This window comes from Stegostoma tigrinum, chromosome 5, assembly GCF_030684315.1.
Source record: "Stegostoma tigrinum isolate sSteTig4 chromosome 5, sSteTig4.hap1, whole genome shotgun sequence".
Lineage (NCBI taxonomy): Eukaryota > Metazoa > Chordata > Chondrichthyes > Orectolobiformes > Stegostomatidae > Stegostoma > Stegostoma tigrinum.
Window position 1 is genome coordinate 112,196,935 of NC_081358.1, and position 26,955 is coordinate 112,223,889.

Below are 26,955 nucleotides of genomic sequence, written 5' to 3' on the forward strand. Positions count from 1 at the left end.
AATTGACAACTTTGAACTAGAAGGCTGTAAGTTCAAATTTACTGTCAATAAAGCATTAAAAGGTAGAAGCCTAATTTATTAGTGCTTTGGTAATTTTGAGACAATAGGCAGAACTGTCGCAAATGAAGGTCAGCATAGATAAATGTGATGTCAGCCACTTTGGACCTAAAAGGAATAGAACAGTGTGCTTTGTAAATGGTGTAAAGCTAGAAACAGTGAAGTCTGAAGCGACTTTGGGAGGTGGATTAGGTACGTGGATCATTAAAATATAATGAACAGGTACAGAAAGTAGTCAAGAAGCTGAATAAAATGCTTTTTTAAATTTGTAGATGACATTGCAAAGAGTTTGAAGTCATTCTTCGGCTATACAATGCCCTGGTTACATTTCACCTGGGGTGCTGTAAGCAATCTGGACACAACACCTTAGGAGTGGTAGCTTGGTCTTGGAGGACTGCAGGGTTGATTGGCCTGAATAAAGAGTCTATTTCCACTGGCTGGGGCATCTAATTGGATGTGTAATTCCTTTAAAAAACCAAAAAGGGAGCAGATCTTTCAGGAGTGAATTGAGGCAACACTTTGACATTAAAAGAGTTCACTTTTTGAAACCTATTCTGCAAAGAATGATTGTGGCATTAATTGCTAAATTTAAATTTGAGATTGGTACATTGTTAGCCAAGAGCTTATAAGGGGTGTGTGTCAAAAGTGGGTACGTATATTTAGGTAAGCAGACAAGCTACTACCTTGTGAAGCTGTCCCACCTTTCCATGGAGTGAAATGGTATACTCTATTCCCATGTTCCTTCCCTTCAAGCATTTTAATTACTTGACCTGTTGTATGCTGTTTGATGAAAGAAGTTCTTAATTTTTCATTTTTTATATTGTATACCGCAATGATCAAGCAGTACCTTATTGAACCAGCATTGTGCTCTTTTTAAAGCAAAAGTCTTCCTTTGTAGTCTGGTAATTCAATACTGTTAATAGAACACCAAATGGTGTTTTCTTAAGTTTTTTTTTTGCAGGGCCCTTTTTTATATTCAAAATAACTGCCAATAATATCAAGAGCCATTACTTTTTGTTTTAAATCTTTTAGCTAGTAGTCCTGCTTAGTGCGCTTTGACCAGGTTATTTCCGATCCCTATCTTCTTTAAACCCCATGCTTCTGAATCTTGCCAGTTTTGTTTTTAAAAGCAGAATGCATCACATTGGACTTAACGCCATAAAATCCATCTCCAAATGGGTCCATCTCCCATTTATCAATTTCTTGTCATCCATCTGCAGCTCTCTTGCAAGAAATAACTTACAATTACTATTGCAGTGTTATCTGTAGTTATTTGATACCACCCCCCCCATTCAAATCATTCATATAGACAGTGAATACAAGTAAACTGCCTCCAATTTGGTTACCCAAAACTGGTGTTGTCTGAAAAGAAGATTTTTCATGATCTTTCCTCATTTTTATAACACTGATACAGAGAAGTAGGGCAGGGATGCAGTAATTTATTGAACCCAATGCTTGAGACTTGAATTAATATCAGCAGTGACATGATCTTTCAACCTGAAACATAAATATAAATTGCTGAAAAAACTCAGGTCTGCCAGAACTGGAGAAGAGTCATTGGATCCAAAACGTTAACTCTGCTTTCTCTCCATAAATGCTGACAGACCCTTTGAGATTTTCCGGCAATATCTGATTTTGTTTCTGATTTCCAGCATCCATAGTTCTTTTCTCTTTACGATTAATTTGATTTGCAATTATATCAATTGTTTTCCTGAATTCCCTATTCATTAGGTGTAGGCATTCCAATGTGAATTAAGGTGTATGAGTTTTCTTAAAACCAACAAGATTCAAAATCTAGTACTGTCTGGCTGCTAAAACTAAGGACGTGGTAAACGCACATAATAATAGTCTCAGAACTAAACCTTGTTAGATATCACTATCCACTAAGAACCATTCTGAAGTGAAGGCCAGATTCCCCATTTCTCTTTCCTAACTAATTTGTACATGTTTTTAACCAGCGTGTTCAGACATGAACTAATTTTGGAGCAGGTGAGACTTGAATCTGGGTCTCCAACCCAGAGAGAGAGAGAGACACTACCACTGCACTTTAAGGCTAACCAATTCATAATTTGTATTTTGCTCTTCCAATTCCATATGTTAAATCTTAGCCTCTGGTGCATTACCAAAGACTTTCCTAAAATGACCTTTAACTGCAGTTCCTTCTTCTGTTAATTTAAAAAAAAAACTTGAAGTTTTGCTGATCAAATTTTTCATTTAGAAGCCCTGGCGCTTTCACTAATTCTCTCAAACATGTGGTAGTTCCTATAATTGAAAACCTTAAGATTTGCCCATGCACTAAACTGACCTGTATTTGCTATTGAGATAACAAAGTGTGGAGCTGGATGAACACAGCAGGCCAAGCAACATCTTAAGAGCACAAAAGCTGATATTTCGGGCCTAGACCCTTCATCAGAAAAGGGAGAGGGGGAGGTGGATCGAAGATGGATAGAGGAGAAGATAGATGGAGAGGAGACAGACAAGTTAAAGGGGACAAGAGAGTTTGATTACCTTTGTTTTACCTTCTGGGAGTGGGTACTTGTTGCCCACTGTCCTTTCCTTGGCACATGACTGCATCCCAGTGGGATCCTGAAATATTTCCTGGGCACTGGCTATTTCCTCTTTCAGCATTATAGAGGCTATTCCATTGCCCTGAGGTCCTGTCTTTGTTATCTTAACTAAATTCAAGAGGATGTTCCCTTCAGTCAAAATATCATGTGCCTTGCTCCAAAGCATTTCAGAATTTGCATCCTCCATTACATCCTTTTCTTTAGTATGAACTGTGTAAACTGTTCTTAACCTTCCTTAAAGATGATTAAAGTACAGTACAAATGGACAATTCTGTTGGGGATTGGACCTTTTAATGTGAAGAAAATAAAAGTGAAATACTGTGGATTCTGGAGATCTTTATTTTTGCTTTTGAGAATTTTTGATTTATGAATGTTATTGTTCTTTTTGAATTTTTCAAATGGTTTCTTAGAGCAATCCTGATCCTCCTCATTAATTTACCTTTTTGTATTCTCCTCATTATTTCTGTTCTATTTCTTCTAAGCTCTCATCTTGAATTTTAAAAGGCTTGTAATCTCTATCAATGGAATCCTGTAATTATGAATAATTTGCTTTTAATGAATATTTACAACAGCTGTAAAAATGAAGAACTTCTTCCAAGAATTAAAGCAGAATATTTTATCTTTGGTGTTATCCTGTTAACCCTGCTGAACATTAGCTATATTTTCAAAGGAAGAGTATGCACCTGAAGTCCCTGCAGTGAGAGCATAGGCTTTTTCGTGCCAAAATGGAAAACAAAATTACATTTTAGAGCAGTGTGCATTTCTATTCATTGTTTTGCATCAGTACCACCCAGACCACCTCTACTGCAGCTGCTTCAAAACGGTGGATAACTTCAAAACAAAACCCTTTTCCTGTTTTGGATCTCAACTTATAGAACAAAGCCTATTTTGTCATGATGGGTTTTTAGAATGCTGTTATGTGAAAGTTTTATGCTCACTATTAGACTTTACTGAAATCTTGCTCGTTAACATTGCGTGGCTGAATGTTGCAGATGAACACGAGGTTTCTGTCTTTAATTCTGGCTTTATTTCGTAAAATAAATTCTACATCTGTTTCTTTCTGTCCCTTCCGAGTATGATCTCAAACTGTTAAAAACTGTAAAAAGTAGGTAAAATATTCCTATTGCAAAGTACAAGTCATCTATCCTTTATAGACACATCCAAAAACTAAAGAAACCTAAAAACAGAAGGTCTTTTGAAACAGACCTAAACAGACCTCTAGATAGGCCTTTTGGAACAAGAACATTTTTTTTTAGGCTCATTCAGGTCCTTTGGAAAAAAAAAACTTCAAGTGGACTTATAATCATAAGCATATTTGAAAACTGAACATATTTACCTGAAAGCAAGTTGATCCTGGGTTTTTGGATAAGGGATTCCCAACCTGTAATAGACCTAAGGAAATCCAATAAGCAAGATAGTAAGGTTTCATTCTTTGGCCAACAGGATAACGATCTGCAAGTCTTTCACAGCTGTTTAATTTGGTCACTGTTACATAGACTTGCATTATTTTATCCACTTTATTAGATCAATAAATGCTGAAAAGCCTTGCCAGATTTAACTTTTTGTAAAAAGAAGCCTGGGCAGTTCTTTTCCTTTGTTCAATTGTGAGGGACATTTCCTGATTCACTTGGGCCATAATTTGCTGTAGTCTGTGAACTCAGTATGTAACTAACCTCTCTCCTTGTTTCACCCAGTTTGTTTATAAATAATGATGAGCATCATTAGCTTGCTGTTTTAATTGTAAATTCTGGCCTGAGAATAACTGCAAACTGTAAGTTTATTTCATTGAAATTTCTGCCCCATAGTATTTTCCACAATTACTTAAAATAAGAGCATCCAGAACAATTACTTCAGTAGAAAATGCCCAGGTATAATATGCTTTATACTTGTTACGATCCCAGTTAGTGATAATACTGGACGCAGAGTGGAAACTGTTTTGATAGACCATAAGTTTTATTTTTCATTTTATTGTGGAGATAAGTCACTGAACATAGGCAAATGATGCTGATGTACCTTTAACAAAAAAACATAAAAATTGTTGCAGAAAAGCCAAGGTACGAAATCCAATTACAATATTTCATCTCTTTTACACCAGTAATAATCTTATTGACACTCACTTCATTGAAGAGTTACCCGTATTTCAACACTAAAATTCTTGTTCAGCTGGCATGGCTGTAATTAGCTTTCTTTGACAATTACTTTGTGTTTTTCCTCTGTTTAATGTCTCTCCCCGAGACCCTCAAGCTGCTGACTAGGCTTACTTGTTGCTTATTACTTCACCTGAAATGCAGGCAGAAAGTATTGGGGAAACTTAGCAGGTCTGGCATCATCTGTAGACAAATAAGTACAGTTAATATTTCAAGTTCAGTGACCCTTCATCAGAACTGACTCCCCAGATCAGAATGAATTTCTTCAGCACTTTCTGTTTGCGTTTAAGTTCCAGTATCTGCAGTTCTTTTTTCATTACTTAACCTGGACTCCTTAAACTATTATCTCTCTCGTGCGTGCACACGCTCTCACTTCCACAATCTTCTGCTTTTGATGCTTTGTTTAGTTGACTCCTCAGCAACTTGAGATTCCTCCCCAATCCCAAAAGCATGGAAATTGCTGCTAGCAGCATCCTCACTATTAAGTACTGTTTTTCTCAGAACGAATCTGCTTTCTTCTGTCAGCACCTTGAGGTTGTGAAACTCACATCAGCATCCACCTGTTTCAGAAAAAACAAGACAGATCTTTGCAAAAATGGAAATTAACACCCAATTCAAGTTCTATAATAACAATATCTTATGAATCTTCATCACAAACTGGTGATTCTTTTTCATCTATCCGTGTTTGAAATCAGACTAAACTGACAACTAAACTTCACAGCTTTAAATAATCTACAATGCATTGATAACTTATTTCTAACTTGCTAAATTTGGTGGTAGGTACAGACAAATGACTTAAACTCTCCACAATGCATATCAAGTAATAAGTGCAATGAAGGCATGTTCCAAAGATGTCAGTTGCACCACCAAGCTTGAGTATAAAAACATGGTGTAGAAAACAGAAGCAGAAATAAACCCCTCAGCCCACAGACTTTGTTCCTTCATTCAACATGATCATAGCTGTTTTTAGATTTCTATGCCATGCTCCTGCTCTTCTCATATTAACTCTTTTAACATGTGAAAATCTGTTTCTTTCTTAAATTTATTCATTAAGTCCACCTCCATAGCTTTCTGCAATGGAGAATTCCACAGGTTCACAACCTTTTGATTGGAAAATTTAAAATTGAAAAACGTTAGAGTGCAACTGCATAACTTGAAGGGAAAGTTGCCTGTCAGCATTTTATATGTTTTGATGAGATTACCCCCTCCTCTTCTAAATGCAAGTGAATACATGTTGAGCTCCAATCTTCCTCAATTGCAATAAGCAAATACTGCGTAAGGTATTTAGTTCCCACACTCCTTCAATTGTGTACTAAATTATCAAAGCTTGTGGACTTCTGAGTGCCTTGCATCTTCTCCAACTCAAGGCAATTACTTTTCCACTTGCTCAGCTTCCCCCAGGGCCACTGAATCCTGATTGCAACGTTTAAGTGCTTACAGTTCCAGGAACACTTCCTTGTTCTAGCAGCCAAGCTGCTTTTGACTCATCACTGAGTCTCCTATATAGGATCTGTGTAGGTCAAATGCACATCCAGCAGCGCAGCACAGCAGTACACCTTGTCCCACCCACCTTCCTGCAAAAATTCCATCCCCTATTCCCAATTCCTTCGCCTCCACTGCATCTGCTCCCGTACATCCCAGATGTCCTCGTTCTTCAAGGACCACAATTTCCCCCCACCCCCGCAGTGGTCGAGAACACCCTCGACCGTGCCTCCCACATTTCCCGCACCTCATCCCTCACACCCCGCCCCTGCAATAACCGCCAAAAGAGAATCCCCCTAGTCCTCACATACCACCCCACCAACGCATACAATGGATCATCCTCCGACACTTCTGCCATATACAATCCGAGCTCACCACTAAAGACATTTTTCCACCCCCACCCTTGTCTGCCTTCCGGAGAGACCACTCTCTCCACGACTCCCTTGTCCACTCCACATTCCCCTCCAACCCCACCACACCCAGCACTTTCCCCTGCAACTGCAAGAAGTGCTACACCTGCCCCCACACCTCCTCCCTCACCCCCATCCCCGGCCCCAAGATGCCTTTCCGTATCAAGCAGATGTTCATCTGCACATCCGCCAATGTGGAATACCACATCCGCTGTACCCGGTGTGGCTTTCTCTACATTGGGGAAACCAAGCGGAAACTTGGGGACCATTTTGCAGAACACCTATTGTCGGTTCACAATAAACCAATGCAACTCCCAGTCGCGAACCATTTCAACTACCCCTCCCATTCCTTAGACGACATGTCCATCCTGGGCCGCCTCCAGTGCCATAATGATGCCACCCGTAGGTTGCAGAAACAGCAACTCATATTCCGCTTGGGAACCTGCAGCCGAGTGGTATCGATGTGGATTTCACCAGCTTCAAAATCCCCCCTCCCCCCACCCCATCCCAAAACCAGCTAAGCTTATCCCCACCTCCCTAACCTGTTCTTCCTCTCACCTATCCCCTCCTCCCACCTCAAGCTGCACCACCATTTCCTACCTACTAACCTCATCCTGCCCCCTTGACCTGTCAGTCCTCCCTGGACTGACCTATCCTGTCCCTACCCCCCCCCCCCCTCCCCCCAACTCTCCTCTCCACCTATCTTCTCCTCTATCCATCTTTGGTCCCCCTCCCCCTCTCCCTATTTATTTCAGAATCCTCTCCCCATACCCCTTTTCTGATGAAAAGTCTAGGCCCGAAACGTTAGCTTTTGTGCCCCCAAGATGCTGCTTGGCCTGCTGTGTTCATCCAGCTCCACACTTTGTTATCTCTACACCTAATATGTAGTCTATTTCTGTCTTTCTCTGACATTCTCTCATACTGCTTGCAATATTTGAACTTCTCTTCAGCGATCTTGTAATAAGCCTTACTCCTGGGTGCAATTGGATGGTACTTGCATTTTGGAACAATTAAGCGTAACACAGTTGGAGGTGGTTGTATCTTGAAAGTTGCATTGTCACAGTGCTAGATGTTGATTTCATCGCAGAATAAGTAATAATACTTGGCTTCAACTACAAACCGTTGTCCTGTATCTGAAATCTGACAACTATTTACGATCTGACCCGTAATGTGCGCTTGCCTACGTATATGCAGCAGTGTGGTTCGAGAATTGGTAATCTAACAAGACTCAGGATCTTGTGCAGTTGCAGTGGCAGTATCTCTACCTCCGAGCCAGAAGACCTGGCTTCAAGTCCCAGTTGCTCCAGAGGTGTGTAAGAACATCTCTGAGCAGGATGATTAAAATATATCTTAATTCCTCAGAAATGTAACTTAGCTTTGCTTTATGCTCCAACTGCATGAGTGTTTACTTTAGCTTGCTTTGCCATTTCGTACTGGGACTTGGATAGAATATGAAATTTAATTTTTGCTATTGATACTGGCAGATCGAATCAGAATTCGCAGTTACATTTGTAAACTCCTAAACTGGGTTCTGTGGGATTAGGAAGGAAGTTTTTGTCTTTTTAGGAAAGTAGCACAATTAATCTGGAGCTTGTATTGTAGGTATTGATGTGATATGAGAATTTTAATAATTCATCCAATAAGTTGTTGAGAAAATTTGAAATGAACTTCTACCAGGGTCAACTAGCTGTACACAAGTCTTCAATATTGTGAACTAGAGTCATAAAAATCTGTAGAAGTGAAGCATTGTCTTTGAAAACTGTGGTTATGTGCCTGATTTAGTTAAAAAGTTTATGATGTATAGCAGACTTCAGAGACTAGCAAAATTATCTCACCAGATAGTTATCATTTCAGAAACAGCTTGCATGTTATAAAATATATTGGTAATTTTGTTTTGGCCCACCATGTTCTATGGCTACCCAGATTGGTTTGCTAGATATATCGTGTGGTTTTGACTTGGAAGAAATGCTCCTTGGTGTGAGGAGATTTTATTCGCACACAGACTGAATTGGTTATTTTCACAAGTAGTATTGAGATAAAAATTGATTTAGTGAATTAGGTTCAGAATCCATATAGAGCTTCTTGAAGCCTCAGTGCTGAATTGTAATCAGTATTGACAAGAAAAGGGAATTTTGAGCAGGAATTTTTTTCTGTCTGTGAGACACCCTGTTTGGTTTCCACTCATCACCCTTACTGTGCTTGATATTATTCTGTAAATGTTTGAAAAATTACAGTTGTTCACCAGGTCAATAGCAGGGATGCAATAGTTGGCTGGGTAAGGCCAAAGAAATTGAATTTCCAATTACTAATTCACATATTGACCCGAATGGAAATGCTTGGGAGATGGTAGTACAGAAATATGACATTGATCTTGGTTATGACTTCCTAACCGACTTGGTGAGCACTTGGATGACAAGCTAGCAAGAAGGGTGGGAGTGATCTTGTCAAATTAGATTAGGCATTACAGGCACGGGTAACAACACTATCAGTATTTAAAAAAGCACACCACCAGCTCAGTGAATATTTTCCATGGCTCATGCCCACAAGTCTCCACCAACAGTTGCTTCTATTGCTTGGATCAACTTTCACTGTCTTTAGGTCAGGTTGATGTTTCCTGTAGATTGAATTAGGACTTGAACATGAGTACAGATGCTGGTTTCATCATTATCAGCAAACAACAAATGGAGCTGTGATAAAAACAGAATGCTAGAATATTCCACAAGTGCTGAATGGTACATTTCCCACATCTTCTGTATTTGTCTGGTTTCTCACATTCACAATATTTTGCATTTGTATTAGGTCTTCTAGCTTTTGAGCAAAAGACAATTGCTTAAATAATTGTGGAAAATTGTGAATAGCCTTATGTTGCCTATTTGGTATTAATGATTAAACCATTTATTAAACAAAATAAATGAAAATGAATAATCCCAAAAGCACTCCTTTATCACTCATTGGTTGAAACGACCAGTTTAAAAGTTGAAATATGTTAATCAAAAATATTTTAAAAACTGCCTTCATGTGAATTAATGGACGTCAATCTGTTTTGTGCATTCCTGTTTTTACTTCAGAAACTGTTCTGAAATATACCTGTAAAAACATGTTTTGGAAAAATTCTTCTTTATATTCAACCTAAATGATTATTGGTTTCATTCGTTTTCCTTAATTAAAATGCAAACAGAGTTTCCTGCACACTGGAATGTCATGTAGTGGAATGTTGTGTTTGATTGGATAGTTTATTTTCTGGCTTCCCCTCTCCCAACTTCTATTGATTTCGTTATGAATTACAATTTTGAACCTTTTTGTTTCTACTGTAAATTTCTGTTAATGTGAAATTGCTTGAAGAATTGAAAAAATTAGAACTTTATTGTTTGAGCCTCAGTATACATATGTCTCCCTTTTTGTTGCAATGTTAAACTCAGTGAATAATTCCCTGCTTTATTATGTATTAAGCGTCCGGAATAAGTTGGGTGAACTTGCAGCATGGGTTAGTACCTGGGACTTCGATGTTGTGGCCATTTCAGAGACATGGATAGAGCAGGGACAGGAATGGTTGTTGCAGGTTCCAGGATTTAGATGTTTCAGTAAGAACAGAGAAGATGGTAAAAGGGGCGGAGGTGTGGCATTGTTGGTCAAGGACAGTATTATAGTTGCAGAAAGGATGTTTGGGGACTCGTCAACTGAGGTAGTATGGGCTGAGGTTAGAAACAGGAAAGGAGAGGTCACCCTGTTGGGAGTTTTCTATAAGCCTATTGCTATAAGCAATAGGAGAGACAGTATAGTTGTCATGGGGGATTTCAACTTTCCAAATATTGACTGGGAACACTATAGTTCGAGTACTATAGATGGGTCAGTTTTTGTACTGTGTATGCAGGAGGGCTTCCTGACACAGTATGTAGATAGGCCAACAAGGGGCGAAGCCACGTTAGATTTGGTACTGGGTAATGAGCCTGGCCAGGTGTTAGATTTGGAAGTAGGTGAGCACTTTGGTGATAGCGATCACAATTCTGTTATGTTTACTTTAGTGATGGAAAGGGATAGGTGTTTACCACTGGGCAAGAGTTATAGCTGGGTGAAAGGCAATTACAATGAGATTAGGCAAGATTTAGGGAGCATAGGATGGGGAAAGAAACTGCAGGGGATGGGCACATTAGAAATGTGGAGCTTATTCAAGGAAAAGCTCCTGTGTGTCCTAGATAAGTATGTACCTGTCAGGCAGGGAGGAAGCTGTAGAGTGCGGAAGCTGTGGTTTATGAAGGAGGTGGAATCTCTGGTCAAGAGGAAGAAGAAGGCTTATGTTAGGATGAGATGTGAAGGCTCAGTTAGTGCACTTGAGGGCTACGAGGTAGCCAGGAAAGACCTAAAGAGAGAGCTCAGAAGAGCCAGGAGGAGACATGAGAAGTTGTTGGCAGATAGGATCAGGATAAATCCTAAGGCTTTCTATAGGTATTTAAGGAACAAAAGAATGATGAAAGTAAGATTAGGCCCAATCAAGGATAGTAGTGGTAAGTTGTGTGTGGAGTCAGATGAGATGGGGAAGCACTAAATGAATATTTTTCAACAGTATTCACTCTAGAAAACGACAATGTTGTCGAGGAGAATACTGAGATACAGGCTACTAGACTAGGTGGGATTGAGGTTCACAAGGAAGAGGTATTAGAAATCCTTCAGAGGGTGAAGATAGATAAGTCTCCTGGGCCGGATGGGATTTATCCTCGGATCCTCTGGGAAGCCAGGAAGGAGATTGCTGAGCCTTTGGCATTGATCTTTAACTCGTCATTGTCTACAGGCATAGTGCCAGATGACTGGAGGATAGCAAATGTGGTTCCCCTGTTCAAGAAGGGGAGTAGAGACAACTCTGGTAATTATAGACCAGTGAGCCTTACCTCAGTTGTTGGTAAAGTGTTGGAAAAGGTTATAAGGGATAGGATTTATAATCATCTAGAAAAGAATAAATTGATTAGGGATAGTCAGCATGGTTTTGTGAAGGGAAGGCCGTGCCTCACAAACCTTATTGAGTTCTTTGAGAAGGTGACCAAACAGGTAGATGAGAGTAAACCAGTTGATGTGGTGTATATGGATTTCAGCAAGGCGTTCGATAAGGTTCCCCACAATAGACTATTGTACAAAATGCGGAGGAATGGAATTGTGGGAGATATAGCAGTTTGGATCAGAAATTGGCTTGCTGAAAGAAGACAGAGGGTGATAGTTGATGGGAAATGTTCATCCTGGAGACAAGTTATTAGTGGTGTACTGCAAGGGTCGGTGTTGGGTCCACTGCTGTTTGTCATTTTTATAAATGACCTGGATGAGGGCGTAGAAGGATGGGTTAGTAAATTTGCAGACGACACTAAGGTTGGTGGAGTTGTGGATAGTGACGAAGGATGCTGTAGGTTGCAGAGAGACATAGATAAGCTGCAGAGCTGGGCTGAGAGGTGGCAATTGGAGTTTAATGCAGACAAGTATGCGGTGATGCACTTTGGTAGGAGTAACCAGAAGGCAAAGTACAGGGCTAATGGTAAGATTCTTAGTAGTGTAGATGAGCAGAGAGATCTTGGTGTCCATGTACACAGATCCTTGAAAGTTGCCACCCAGGTTGACAGGGTTGTTCAGAAGGCATACAGTGGTTTAGCTTTTATTAATAGAGGGATCGAGTTCCGGAACCAAGAGGTTATGCTGCAGCTGTACAAAACTCTGGTGCGGCCGCACTTGGAGTATTGTGTATGGTTCTGGTCACCGCATTATAAGAAGGTTGTGGAAGCTTTGGAAAGGGTGCGGAGGAGATTTACTAGGATGTTGCCTGGTATGGAGGGAAGGTCTTATGAGGAAAGGTTGAGGGACTTGAGGCTGTTTTCATTAGAGAGAAGGTGGTTGAGAGGTGACTTAATTGAGACATATAAAATAATCAGAGGGTTAGATAGGGTGGATAGGGAGAGTCTTTTTCATCGGATGGTGACAGCGAGCACGAAGGGGCATAGCTTTAAGTTGAGGGGTGAAAGATATAGGACAGATGTCAGAGGTAGTTTCTTTACTCAGAGTAGTAAGGGAATGGAACGCTTTGCCTGCAACGGTAGTAGATTCGCCAACTTTAGGTACATTTAAGTCGTCATTGGATAAGCATATGGACGTACATGGAATAGTGTAGGTTAGATGGGCTTGAGATCGGTATGACAGGTTGGCACAACATCGAGGGCCGAAGGGCCTGTACTGTGCTGTAATGTTCTGTGTTAAAGTACAGATGAAATATTCCAGCTTGCAACTGTGAATTTCCCAGTGTTGCATATTTGATTCATTGTGCCTGATTCAATTTGAACATTTCTGGCAGTGGTGTGATGCAAGCACCAGTGGAAATTATAGTAGTGGCAAAGGAGTGGGGTAATACGTAAGCGTTGCTGATCTCATCTTTAAAGTATTGTACCATGCATGTAGCTCAGTTGGCTGGATGACTGGCTTGTGTTGCACAGTGAGACCAATCGTATAGATTCAAACCTTGTACTGGCTAGGGTTACCGTGAAGGACTAACCTCCTCAACCTCTCCCCTTGCCCTAAGTGTGATGGCCTGCAGGTTAAACCACCACCAGTCGTCTGTATCTGAGAGCAACCCAATGGTCTGGTAAGGTTATGATGACTTTTGCCCGGTGCATGGAAAATTGACTTTGTGCACTTGTTTTTCCATTGCTGTCTAGGGTTTTTGTAATCTGCTCTGCAGGTTAAATGAAGTTGACTACACTGGTAAAACATCACACAACAGAACTAGTTCTGCAGTGTTAGTTTATGCTGTTGATTTACTTTGGCTTTTTCTGTCCCATTATGGAAGTTTGATAATCAGATGATTCTCTTTCTTATATGGATACATAGCGAATATTCCAGATTTCAATTAGCTGCCATCTCCCTGTGATTATTTAAGGTTTAAGCATGGGAATAAGCTACCTCTTGATATATATAATGGGTGACTAGCAAATTGTGTATAGCTTCATGAGCCAGAAGAAGGAAGAACATAAATAGTTTCTTGGCAAGATACTGTACTGTATGCAGTCGTGCATAGTAACAAGACCAACTTAATTTGTTGGTGTTACTTAATTTGTAAAATAAATAAAGGCAGATCTGGCAGCATCTCTGGAGAGAGAAGTGGAATTAATGTTTTGAGCCCAATAGATTCTGATGAAGGGTCACTGGACTCGAAACATTAACTCTGCTTTTCTCTCTACAGATGCTGCCAGACCTGCTTAGTTTCTCCAACGGTTTGTTTATAATTCCTAATTTCCTCGATTAGACTTGCTAGTTTATCATTCTATACAGGGCAGGACTTTGCTAGGAGGAGCATGTCTTTTTAAGTGAGATAAGGACCAGAGAAGAGTGGTGCTGAAGTAGATAGCCACGATTTGCACTAGGGGCCCACTCGTTCCATGATGCACAATTTTATGGTGGGGTGTTTTTGTTCTTTACTCTATACTGTTCTGGTGTACTTCATTGTTGTTAGCTGGTACGTATTACGACTTTGTTTAAAAGAAAATGCAGTCTGATGTTTTAATGATTTTAGCCAGGAATAATGGTTTGTCTGAAAATTAATTATGTAACAAAATTTGTGATGTTTTTCAAATGAGATTTGGGGGAATTGCAATGTTTTTAGCTTCTAATTTTCATAATATTCACTGGAACTGCAATAAACTTGTCATGGTCAGATTACAGAATTTTTTTCTTCCAAATTCTTAATGTTACAGAATCAATTTGCATGACAATGATATTGCTGTTTCTTCCTAGACAGTCCCTCAGAGTTGAGGATGACGTTTCTACACTAGTTTAGTGAGGTCTGCGATGACTTATGAATCCACTGGTAATCTACAGACAGTGCGGCGGCACAGATGCTCTGTGGTTAGCGCTGCTGCCCTGCAGCACCAGGGACCCAGGCTCTAGTCAACCTTCGGGTGACTGTATGTGTGGGGTTGCACATTCTTCCTGTGTCTACATGGGTTTTCTCCTTCAGTCCAAAGCTGTGCAGGGTAGGTGGATTAGCCATGGGAACTGCAGGGTTACAGGCATAGTGTAGAGGGGTGAGTCTGGTTTGGCTGATGTTCAGAGGTTTGGTGTGGACTTAATGGGCCAAATGGCCTACTTCCATGCTAGGGATTCTACGATTGCTGCATGCAGTGATAGCTTGAGAAGTATGTGTGTTCTTTGTCTCTGCATGCTTCTCAGTCTCAAAATGTGTATATGCCTTCTCAAATAAAGCTTCTACATTTCAGTAGGTCCAAGCCAGGGGCTCCCATCAGTCAGTAGGATGTTTAATTTCTACGTGGTTGCTTTGAGGGTATCTGTAAAGTATTTCTGTCATCCTACTGAAAGTCACATTCTATGATAACAAGGTGTGCAGCTGGATGAACACAGCAGGCAAGCAGCGCATCTTAGGAGCAGGAAAGCTGACGGATGAAGGGTCTGGGCCCGAAACGTCAGCTTTCCTGCTCCTAAGATGCTGCTTGCCTGCTGTGTTCATCCAGCTATATATCTTGTTATCTCGGACTCACCAGCATCTGCAGTTCCTATTATCTCTCTCATTCTATGATTTGAGTTTTGAGTAGAACGTTGGTTTGGGAGTCTAATACCAGGCATATGACCAACATCCTGCCCAGTGGAGCTGGTAGGTAGCACTTTATTAAGGGACAAGTTGGCTTGGGGGAAGCTGCATTCATTGTTAAACTATCATGCCACTTTACCCTACAACCCAAATCAAGAAAAATACAAGGAATAGCAGTAAATGCTGTGTATCACCTTTTTCAATACTTCAGAAATCTTTGTCTCTGCCTGCCATATAGGCTTATGTAATACAAACCTGGACACCCTCAGAAATTTGTCACCATTTCCTGCCTACTTGACAATGGAGTACAACCTGTGATCCTCTCCAATGGAATCATCACAAGGACCCAGTGCAAACTGGAATCATTCAAGGCTGTGTCTTTGCACAAACCCTCTTCTCTATCCTTTCACATTGCAGCACTGCATCTCACTTTCAGCAGAATAACTTCAGGCATAGACATCATGTACAGAATAGATGGAAAAGTGCTGAACCCACCCCACCTTTAATTCAAAACTGAAGCCACTGCAACTTTGATTATTATGCTTCAGAATGCAAATGATGTCATTTACTGAGCTCTGGGTCATCATGTACTCTTCTGCTGAAACATACAAGAAAATTGGCCATTTGTGAAATATGCTAAAATGTATGGACCTTTTCGTTCATATATTGGGAGTAGCCTCTCATCAAAGGCCGCCAGACAATGAAGTTTTCCATGTTCAGTGTGCCAATTAACCTTCAGTCGAGGGGAAAAAATGTTTGAGGAAAAGAATCTCAGTCATGCCTTTCTGGGGAATGGCAATCCCTGTCTTCCTATATTGTTCAGACACATGCAGACATATAACAAGCACCTCAAAGCTGTAGAGAATAGCTCTGCTTTTGCTAAATCCTCCGAATTTGGTGACAGGAAATATTGTCTAAAGGCCTGGTGACAGTAGAAGCAGTTGTAGGTGATGAGTTGGAATTATAGGAGAACTATAATTTTACCAGTATATTAAGGCTAGTGATAGACCTTCAAGTTGGTTGCCAACAAATCAAGCTAAAATAATTTAGTTTTAGATATTTGTGTGCTTACCAAATTCCTGAGGGTTTATAATTACAAATCCTTAAACACAGCAGAATAGCAATTTGATAAAGCTAATAGAATGTACGAGATTTGTGATTTTATAAATTTGAGATGTGAAATGCATAGCAGTTGTGCTAAACATTGGTAGTAACACTCATTGGGCTGCATCTGGGATATTATGGTAAGTAATGTGCACTCTGTTTTAGGGGTTTCAAGTTTTTGTAGAGAAGGTTTATAGGAAAAATGCCAAAAATGAGAGACTTCAGTTATGTAGAAAGAAGTTGTATTTCTATTGGAGCAGACCACACTTAATTTTAAATATCTAATGTTAATGTTCACTTGTGAAAGATTGAGTATATGAGAAACCATTTTTACTGGCAAGAGACCTGCTATTACATCCTTGATCATAACACTTTCCTAATGTCAGATGTTTTGCTGACTGGTGTATTGTTAGTTCTTTTTTTGTTTCTTTCCCTTTTAAAATCGTTATTCAAAAAGACACAGACATTTTTTTTTAGACAATGGCTGGTTATCTATTAGAGAAGTCATAATATCAGAATGTCTAGAAATCTATAATATAGTCAAGCAGAGTCAGCAAAGTTTCATGAAAAGGAAGTGCCTGACAAATTTGTTAGTCTTTGAGGAGGGAGGAGCAGGGTAGATTCAGGAACCAGTAGATATAATATATTTGGATTTCCAAGAGGCATTCAATAAGTTGCTACAAGTAAGGCTTAGAGACCCTGGAGTTGTGGGGGAGGGGCAGGGTATGGAACAATATTTGATTGAATAGAGGATTAACTAACTAGTGGAATACAGAATTGGGATAAAGGAGATATTTTCAGGAAGGATAACCTGTCACTAGTAGAATGCCACAGGAATTACAGCTCAACAATTATTTACAACATTTATTTTTGAATTGGGTAAGGACTGCGAATGCACTATTGGCAAACTTGATGATCGCAGTTGGGAAGACAAGTGGTGAGGATGACGCAAAGAATTTAGGGGTATATAGACAGGTTTAAGAAAATGGTCTAAAGCCTTGCAGGTGGAATATAATGTGCAAAAATGTGTGATTATGCACTTTGGCAGGAAGGATAGAAAAGCTGAATGGAGTCGTGTACATACATCACAAAAAGGGTGTCAGAGATAACAAGGTGTCGAGCTGTATGAACACAGCAGGCCAAGCAGCATCAGAGGTGCAGGAAAGCTGACGTTTCAGGTCTGGACCCCTCTTCAGAAGAAGGGTCTAGACCTGAAATGTCAGCTTTTCTGATCCTCTGATGCTGCTTGGCCTGCTCTGTTCATCCAGTTCTACACCTTATTATCTCAGATTCTCCAGCATTGGCAGTTCCTACTAACAAAAAGCTAACATACAAGTTCAGCAGGTAACAGAGAAAATGGACAGTTGGTGTTAATTTCAAGGAGAAAAGAGCATAAGTTAGGGAACAGAAACTGTCTGTTGGAGAAATTAAATAAAAACTAAAAGAACTACAGATGGTGTAAATCAGAAACATAAGTAGAAATTGCTGGAGAAGCTGAGCTGGACTGGCAGTATCTGTAGGGTTGAAATCAGAGTTAATGTTTCGTGTTGAGTGACCCTTCCTCATAAAAGGGTCATTGGACCTGAAACATTAACTCTGATTACTCTCCACAAATGTTGCTTGACCTGCTGAGCTTTTCTGCAATTTCTGTTTTTGTTGCTGTAGAAGTCTAGAAGTGCCAATAGAGAGAGGAACAGAGTTAATGTTCTGAGTCCAGCACCCCTTCTTTGCTATGTCATTTTAGTTCTGTTTCTCTTTCCAGATCTATTTAGTTTCTCCAGCACTTGTAAGCAGTGCTGGCAGCATCTGCAGGAAGAAACAGCTAACAAAATGATACAGTGATGAAGTGTCACTAGACTCAAAACTTGAACTCTGTTCCTCACCCTACTGGTGCTACCAGACCTGCATAGTTTCTCAAGCACTTTGTTTTTGTTTCAGATCTCCAGCATATGCAGTCATTTGTTTTATAAAAATAGGGGAGTCTTGCTAAACGGCCCTAGTCGACTACTCCTAAATTATTGTGAATGGTTTTGGTCATCTTTATCTAAGGAAAGCCATACTGGCATTTTGATGGATTTCACTAATGTTCAGTAGGTTGCTCCTTGGTATGGAGGAATTTTCTTATGAGGAGAGGATGACCAAGTTGGGACTGTATACGTTGGAGTTTAGAAAACTGTGGCAAATTTGTATTGAAATATAAGAGGCTATTCGGAGCTTGGCAGAGTGATACTGAGAGGTTGTTTCCCCTGTGGAAGAGTCGAGGAGCAAAGCGCACAATCTGTGTAAGGTGTTGGACAGAGACGAGGAATTTCTTCTTTGAAGAGAATGAGTCTGTGAAATTCTTTACCACAGAGGGATGTGGAGACTGTATTCAAGGCTGTGATGTATTTTTAATCAGTGCCAGAATCAAGGATTATAGGGAAAAGCCAAGAAAGTGGGTGAGGATTGTCCAATCAGCCATGATCTCATTGAACTGTGGAGCAGACTTGATAGGTTGAATGGCCTCCTTCTGTTTCTACATTTTATGGTCTTGTGGAAAATGTGCAGATGTTCGATAATTGACATCAGCACTGGATCAGAGATGTTTTTATACAGATGTATGATTAGAAATGCACTGTCTAGAAGCAGATGCACCTGTAAATTTTGATAGTTTATTGGAAATAAAGAGCAGTGGAATGAGACGCTTGATGGTTCTTGTGTAATGCTGGTACAAACGTGGGTGGGCTAAATAGGCATCATTCTCTGCTATAGCTCACAGAATAATTCTTAGCGAATTAATATGTTTTGTCTATCTTGCAATAGATGCCAGCCAGCTTGAGATGACTATCTGTGCAATTTTGTATGCACAATCTGTTTTTAATTCTAATAAAAATACCTTTCTCTCCTAGATCTACCTTCCCCAACACCACCTGTGCAGACGTTGGCAACTTTCAAACCACCTGTGAGACCTGATTTTGGTACTATGGGTCGACCAATCAAATTACAAGCCAACTTCTTTGAAGTGGACATTCCAAAAATTGAAATTTACCATTATGACATAGACATAAAACCAGACAAATGCCCGAGAAGAGTCAACAGGTAATGTGAAATAATTAGTTCCCTTTTGTGAATGGTAGGTAGTTTCAGCAAGATGCAAATTTTAGTGTTGACTATATTTTGTCACCATATTGGACTAACCTGTGTAAATGGATATGTCCTGAGACGCCTACATCTTTTCCATTTAAGCAATTTAATTTTTTGCCAAACTTCTTATTGTCTGAGTTTTGCTTTCACAAATAATGTTATTGGGTTCAGTATGACTATCAGAAAAAATTCTACATTTTAGGATTTAAGATGTATGGCAAACTTTGAATTCCAGTGCTAACCGCCTGGGGTAGAAAACAATGCTAGTTTATAAATGTGCACTTCCCCAAATGAGAGACTCTTTATTTGATCAACTTATCTGAAGTTGAGAAACAGTGAGAACTTTGAGCTGAAATCTTTGTTTGTTTCAAGATTATGAACCGATGGAAACAAAACTTAAATCTAGGTGTCTATCATTCTTAAATCAGTGGTTTGCTTGATGGGTCACCACTTTTCATTAGTAACTTGTTGTGTGAAGTTGTTTTGTGATGATTATACAATATAGAAATATACATTATATGTGAATCTGAAATGTGCAAAAGTCTATGTTTTTATAATCAACGAGTTCAGAGCTGTTATTACACTCCTCTAAAGCATGTGGGACTTGAACCTGTGCTGCCTGATCCAGGGGTCCCTACCTTGCCACTGTGCCATAAGAGGATACCTTTGTAAGGCCACTAGGACGACTCCTATCCCACTCAGGGGGTGTGCTAATGTTCTGTACTTTCATAAAATACTATATTTATAATTTCAGTGAATTTTAAAAAAAGACACTGACTCATCTTAATTAAGAATTTTTACAATAGAAGTAAAGTAAAACAATTTGAAAAATATCAATGAATGCATAGATAAAAAATGTCTATCCAAACAGCTGTGAAGTGAAATAATTATTTTGCTTTTCAGAGAAATTGTTGAACATATGGTTCAGCATTTTAAAAACCAGATCTTTGGTGATCGGAAGCCAGTGTTTGATGGAAGGAAAAACCTCTATACAGCAATGCCTCTTCCAATAGGGCGAGACAGGGTGAGTGAGATTACTTCAATGAATTCAACATTTGAATTCATTAGATCAGCCCAAATGTTGCATTTAATTTGTAGAGGTGTGGAAAAAGTTGGTGTTGACTTTCTGTTGTCATAGTTCCAAAACTTAATTGTCAGTGGTCTGTTTTCAAAAAGTTCCATATCCTTCAACTTTGAACAATATTGCGTTAAGGTTGTGTGCCACCATTGTCAGATGCAAGGGAGCGATTTGTGCACAGGGGTCTAGAAGGAGAAGGCAAGAATCTCAGTTGAGAGATAAAACTGAAGCAGATTGTTAAATGACATAAGACTTTGAAGGTATTTATACTTTTTTAAACAATACATTTAAGTTGTGCATTGAAGGAGTAAGTGAAGATTCATTGGAAGATGGAAATGACATTGGATAATTCATAAGGACAAGTAGGTGTTCGAGATTCAGATAAAATGGTGCTAGTTAGGGTGGAGCTCAGGATGGAGTTTGAAAGGTAGGTACTAAGATAGGTATAAGAATTTGAGATGTCCACGCAGGTCATAATAAGTGGGATTGGTACTGTCCAGAATATGAAGCTTAATTCTTGGAATCCATTGTAAGATTCAGCTGAAGCACTTAAGAGGGAAATTCAGTTATGGCAATTTTTTGTTTTACTGTTAGGTTAGAGATATTTTGGCATTTGATCTTTTTAACAATATAGTTGTGATTATTTTGAAGATGGCGCAAAAAACTGGGCAGCGGTGGTGTGTTAAAGATAACTATCGCCTGCTGGCCACATATAGCAGATAATTATCGCTGTCTTTGGCATGCAATTCTTTCTCTGATTACTTTTATCCAAAAATATAAAATGTTTAGACTGTAGAAGAAATGCATTTATTATTTTCTCCAAGTTGTATTTCAAAACTAACACAATTGTTATAATGAGGTGAGGTAAAGCATTACTGTATACAGAATTTAGCTTTTCTATTAGGTTATCAGATGTTACAATTGGAATTTATAAATTTTCATATTTTGGAGCAGTCTTTAAGATAAAATGAAAGCGGGGAATGTAACTTGTTTGAAGTCTGCATGAGAATAGGCCTGGTTTGTTTATTGTTACCAAATGAATGGGCCGTAGTTGTTTTGCGGGGAACAAGGTGCACGATTTTAATATGAAAATATGAGTTAGGAGTAGGCTGATAGGCTCTAGACTTTGCTGCTCCGATCAATACTTCCAAGATGAAAGAGAGTTGGGCTCAAAAACTAATCAGGATTCCACCTGGAGACAGTGCCCCTATGATCACGCTGCCATGATGAAAGGCGTTGCGAGGGAAAGGATTTCAAAGATAACCCTGAAAGCTCTTGGACAAGGTTAGTCTGGATGTGAGATTGCTCGCTGAGCTGGAAGGTTCGTTTTCAGACGTTTTGTCACCTTTCTAGGTAACATCATCAGTGAGCCTCCAACGAAGTGCTGATGTTATGTCCCGCTTTCTATTTATCTGGTTAGGTTTCCTTGGGTTGGTGATGTCATTTCCTGTGTTGATGTCATTTCCTGTTCTTTTTCTCAGGGGATGGTAGATTGGCTCCAAATCAATGTGTTTGTTGTTGGAGTTCCGGTTGGAATGCCATGCTTCTAGGAATTCTCATGTGTCTCTCTGTTTGGCTTGTCCTAGGATGGATGTGTTGTCCCAATCAAAGTGGTGTCCTTCCTCATCTGTATGTAAGGATACGAGTGATAGTGGGTCATGTTGTTTTGTGACTAGTTGATGTTCATGTATTCTGGTGGCTAGCTTTCTGCCAATTTGTCCAATGTAGTGTTTGTCACAGTTCTTGCAAGGTATTTTGTAGATGACGTTTGTTTTATTTGTTGTCTGTATAGGGTCTTTTAATTTCATTAGCTGCTGTTTTAGTGTGTTGGTGGGTTTGTGGTTCAGAAACGTGTGAAGACAAACCTTCCAGCTCAGCGAGCAATCTCACATCCAGAACCTCAACCTAAGCTACAAATCTTCTCAAAACTCGCTAGCACCTATGGGCGCAATACGCTAAAACTGGCCCGAAGATGGGAAACCAATACCATCCGACAGAGTGCCACCCGCGAACAGCTGTACTTCCTGCATGAATGCCTAAGGAAACAGGTACTACCCAAACGTCTCAAATACAAACCTCCCCTTAACACCCCGCTAGCCAAAAGAATAGCTGAGCAAAACCGCTGCAGAATGCTTCGAGAAATGATCAATGATGCTCACAACAGACTCCGTAAATACAACCAGGAAATTTCACCCCAAAAAACTTTACTCACTAATGCGACAGACACAGTACAACGAGCCATAGACATCAGACAACGGCAAACACAGAAAACGAAAAAATTAGACCCGCAGAAAAAACTAGACAAACTCTCTCAAAATAACAACACAGACAGCACAGAAGCATGGATAAAAAACTTATCTGACCGACCATTAACAGACACTGAAAAAGCCGTCTTAGTAAGAGGATTAAATTACAATTTCCGGGATGCGGACTAGAAAGATTTAGCAGAGTTAGAAACAACACTGAAAGACAACAAACTCACAGAAGAAACCCAGCACACCATCAGACAGACAGTCACACCAACATTAAGGAGGAAAAAGGAAGAAAACACACTCAATACACAAGAAAGAAAAGCCCTAAAAGGACTGAAAAAAGATAAAAACATCGTTATCCTACCTGCAGACAAAGGATGCTTGACAGTCATCTTAAACCGAACAGACTACATTGAGAAAGCGAACGCGCTGCTTGCAGATACTGACACTTACCAACAGGTGGCGATAGACCCGACCCCACAACTAGAGAACCGAATCACAGCCTTACTCAAAAAACTTCAAAAATCTGGAGAATTAAACAAGAGAGACTTCCAAAAAAATGAAACCAGATGGATCCAACGCACCACGCGTCTACGGACTACCAAAAATTCACAAACCAGGAGACCCCTCAGACCCATAGTGTCGCTACCTGGAACACCAACCTACAGATTAGCCAAGGAACTACACCAAAGACTAAAACACCTAGTAGAAGACTCCCACCACTCCATTCGCTCTCCCCAAGAATTCCTGAACACCATCAAAGACACCAAGATAGAAGAGGATGAAATAATGGTCTCCTTTGATGTAACAGCCCTGTTCACGTCCATCAACATCAACCTGGCCAAAGGAACACTGACTACACTATTAGAAGAACCCAAGACACATACACCAGACACCACCAACCTCATCAGCAAGGACATCATCAAGCTAGTGGACCTATGCCTCACCACCCACTTCACTTTCAATAACAAAACCTACAGACAAACCAACGGTACACCCATGGGATCTCCGATATCAGGGTTCTTAGCAGAGGCAGTAATGCAGAGACTCGAACAAACAGCTCTGCCAATCATCCAACCCAAACTTTGGGTCCGCTATGTGGATGACACCTTTGTCATCACTAAACAAAACAAATTAGAGGAAACCTTCAAGACCATCGATAATACCCTTTACTGGCATAACATTCACAAAAGAGGAGGAAAACAACAACAAACTGCCATTCCTAGATGTCACAGTAGAGCGAACAGTCAATGGGGAACTTCAAACCAGCGTCTACAGGAAAACAGCACATACGGACCAAATACTGAACTACAGGAGCAACCATCCCAACACCCACAAACGAAGCTGCATTAGAACATTATTCCAACGAGCCAGCACACACTGCAGCACAGAGGAACTACGCAGAGCAGAGGAAAATCACCTATACAGCATATTCAAAAAGAATGGGTGCCCTATGAACACAGTCCGCCGATTTCCTCAGCAATAAACCCAAACAAACAGACAAAACGGGCTCATAAACGATAACCTCTCTCCCCTACATCAAAGACATTTCCGAAGTGACTGCCAGACTACTCGGATCTCTTGGCATCAGGGTAGCCCACAAACCCACCAACACACTAAAACAGCAGCTAATGAACTAAAAAGACCCTGTACAGACAACAAATAAAACAAACGTCATCTACAAAATACCTTGCAAGAACTGTGACAAACACTATATTGGACAAATTGGCAGAAAGCTAGCCACCAGAATACATGAACATCAACTAGCCACAGAACAACATGACCCACTATCACTTGTATCCTTACATACAGATGAGGAAGGACACCACTTTGATTGGAACAACACATCCATCTTAGGACAAGCCAAACAGAGAGACACTCGGGAATTCCTGGAAGCATGGCATTCCAACCAGAACTCCATCAACAAACACATTGATTTGGAGCCAATCTACCATCCCCTGAGAAAAAGAACAGGAGATGACATCACCAACACAGGGAAACCTAACCAGATAAATAGAAAGCAGGACATAACACCAGCGCTTCATCGGAGGCTCACTGATGATGTTACCTAGAATGGTGACGAAACGTCCGAAAACGAACCTTCCAGCTCAGCGAGCAATCTCACATCCAGAACCTCAGCCTGCACTACAAAAGGTTAGTCTGCCAAGGTCTTGGGAAGGAAGTGAGGTTATGTGAAGTAAGGTGCTGTGGTTTACCTTGTAGGACTTTAAGCAGGGTCTTGTACTCAGATCAGAAAGTCAAAATTCCTGTTAAAATGAAGTTGAATGACTTTCTTAGCTTTAGTTAAATGGAAAAATATCCAGGCAAAGTTGCACAATGGAAGACAGTTTCCAAGCTGGGAATAGAAAAGATAGGAAGCAAGCTGTTAGAGCTAAGCTTCATTTTGGATTGCTTCTGGGTGAATTGAACGTCTACTTAAAGGTCAGCAGAATGTAAATCTGATAGAGGTAGTGGGGACTGCCGATGCTGGAGAATCTAAGATAACAAGGCATAGAGCTGGATGAACACAGCAGGCCAAGCAGCATCAGAGGAGGAGGAAAGCTGAAGAAGGGTCTAGGCCTGAAATGTCAGCCTTCCTGCTCCCCTGATGCTGCTTGGTCTGCTGTGTTCATCCAGCTCTACACCTTGTTATCTCTGTGAATCTGAGTTTGATTTTGTTATCAATGCTGTTCTGTAGGTTAGAATATAAAGTTTTCAACATAAGGTACTGTTTAGTCGATAGCGCTTTTAGTCTGTCACAGCAAGCATCTTAAAATGTGAAATCATGTCATCAGTTCATCTATTAACTGTAAATTTAAAGTTATTTTTAAAAATTAGATTCTAGATTATAATACAAGGGAAATATATTGAGAATTTTAAGTGCCAGTTCTAGTACAGGAGTTGTACTGAAACTAACTGCTTTTATACAGCACCTTTTTAATATAATCAAACATCAGGTTCTCGACAGGAGTACCTCTGAACTAAAGTGGTCGCAAGCACATGAAATATTTAAACATGTGGACTTGCTTAAAGATGGAGACTACAGTGTCTTCAGAGGGTAAAGATAGAGCGAGAGAGAGAAATAGAGTGGATTGTGAGGGAATTCCAAAGCTTGGGTAAAGCCAACAAATCTTAGTGCAAAAGGGGATTTCTTTTTAACTGATGTATTGGTGAAATTATGAACTGGTCTTGTGAGTTAGAACATGAGCAGCAGAGTTCTGGGTGCTCTTGGGTTAATGGGGGGGCTGAACGTGGGAGACCAACCATCAATGTGTTTCACCCATCAAGCCTAGAAGCAGCAGAGGCTGTAAAATTGAACACGAACTGTGCAAAGCTGCGGAAAAAGACCACAGAAGTAAAGTTCATTGGATGACTATTTCAAAGAGTCACCCCAAGCTTGGTTTGCATTTCTGTGCAATGTCATTCTGCAATGATAAAATGAAGATGCTGAGAAAAGTATTTGGATTTATAGAGCATGTTTCTGGCTCTCAGGACAACCAAATTAGTGAAACCATCATGCCTTTGGTACCTCCTAGGCTTGATCATTGGCCAAGGATTCCTGGCCGCCTTCGCACCACATCCTTAAATAAAAGAAAAATACTGTGGCTGCTGGAATTCTGAAACAAAGGCAGAATACTAGAGAAACTCAGCAGGCCTTGCAGCACGTGTGGAGAGAAAAACAGTGAGCATTTTGAATTCAATATGGCGCTTCAGAAATTCTGCAGGAGTCACAAGAGTCAAAATGTTAACTGTGTTTCTGTCTCCACAGATGTTGCCAGACCTGAGCTTCTCCAACATTCTGTTGTGTTTGTCCCACTTTACAATCTTTCAAAAGCAGATACTTAAATCTGTATAGAGTTTTCAAGAACAATGCATCCGAAATCATTTTATATGTACTTCAAGTATTTCAGTGTTTAGGGTTGAGTTGTAACATTGAACTTACTGGTAGCTGACTCATTCATTGGAAGCTGTCGTGAACAGCAGCACGATAGTCAAAAATGAAATCAGGATTTACAAATTATCCCCACCATTTTGATTTTTAATCCATATTGCTGAGGAAAGCATCCCATGTTTTCTTTCTTCCTTCTGTCAAATTGCTGTAAAATTTCCATCCTTGTTTTCAGATCCCTCCATAATCTTGTCCCTCTCCATGTCTGCAATCTGTC

At 40.0% G+C, this 26,955-nt stretch overlaps 1 protein-coding gene and 1 pseudogene across 3 annotated transcripts in view; one reads left to right on the top strand and one right to left on the bottom strand.

Annotated features, from left to right (window-relative positions):
- The window catches only part of LOC125451790 (protein argonaute-2), a 98,141-nt gene that overhangs the window by 12,514 nt on the left and 58,672 nt on the right, over positions 1 to 26,955 (top strand). For 2 of the 3 annotated variants that reach the window (XR_009445790.1, XM_048529367.2), the window contains exons 2-3: positions 19,225 to 19,414; positions 20,363 to 20,483. Coding sequence is in view for 2 of the 3 variants with exons in the window: in XM_048529367.2 (XP_048385324.1) it covers positions 19,225 to 19,414; positions 20,363 to 20,483 (311 nt within the window). In the remaining variant the exon portion in view is untranslated. Of the gene's footprint in view, positions 1 to 14,036; positions 14,144 to 19,224; positions 19,415 to 20,362; positions 20,484 to 26,955 lie in introns of those variants that run through there. The other variant, XM_048529368.2, reaches the window with a different exon arrangement.
- Positions 20,112 to 20,196, bottom strand: LOC125452153 (U6atac minor spliceosomal RNA; annotated as a pseudogene).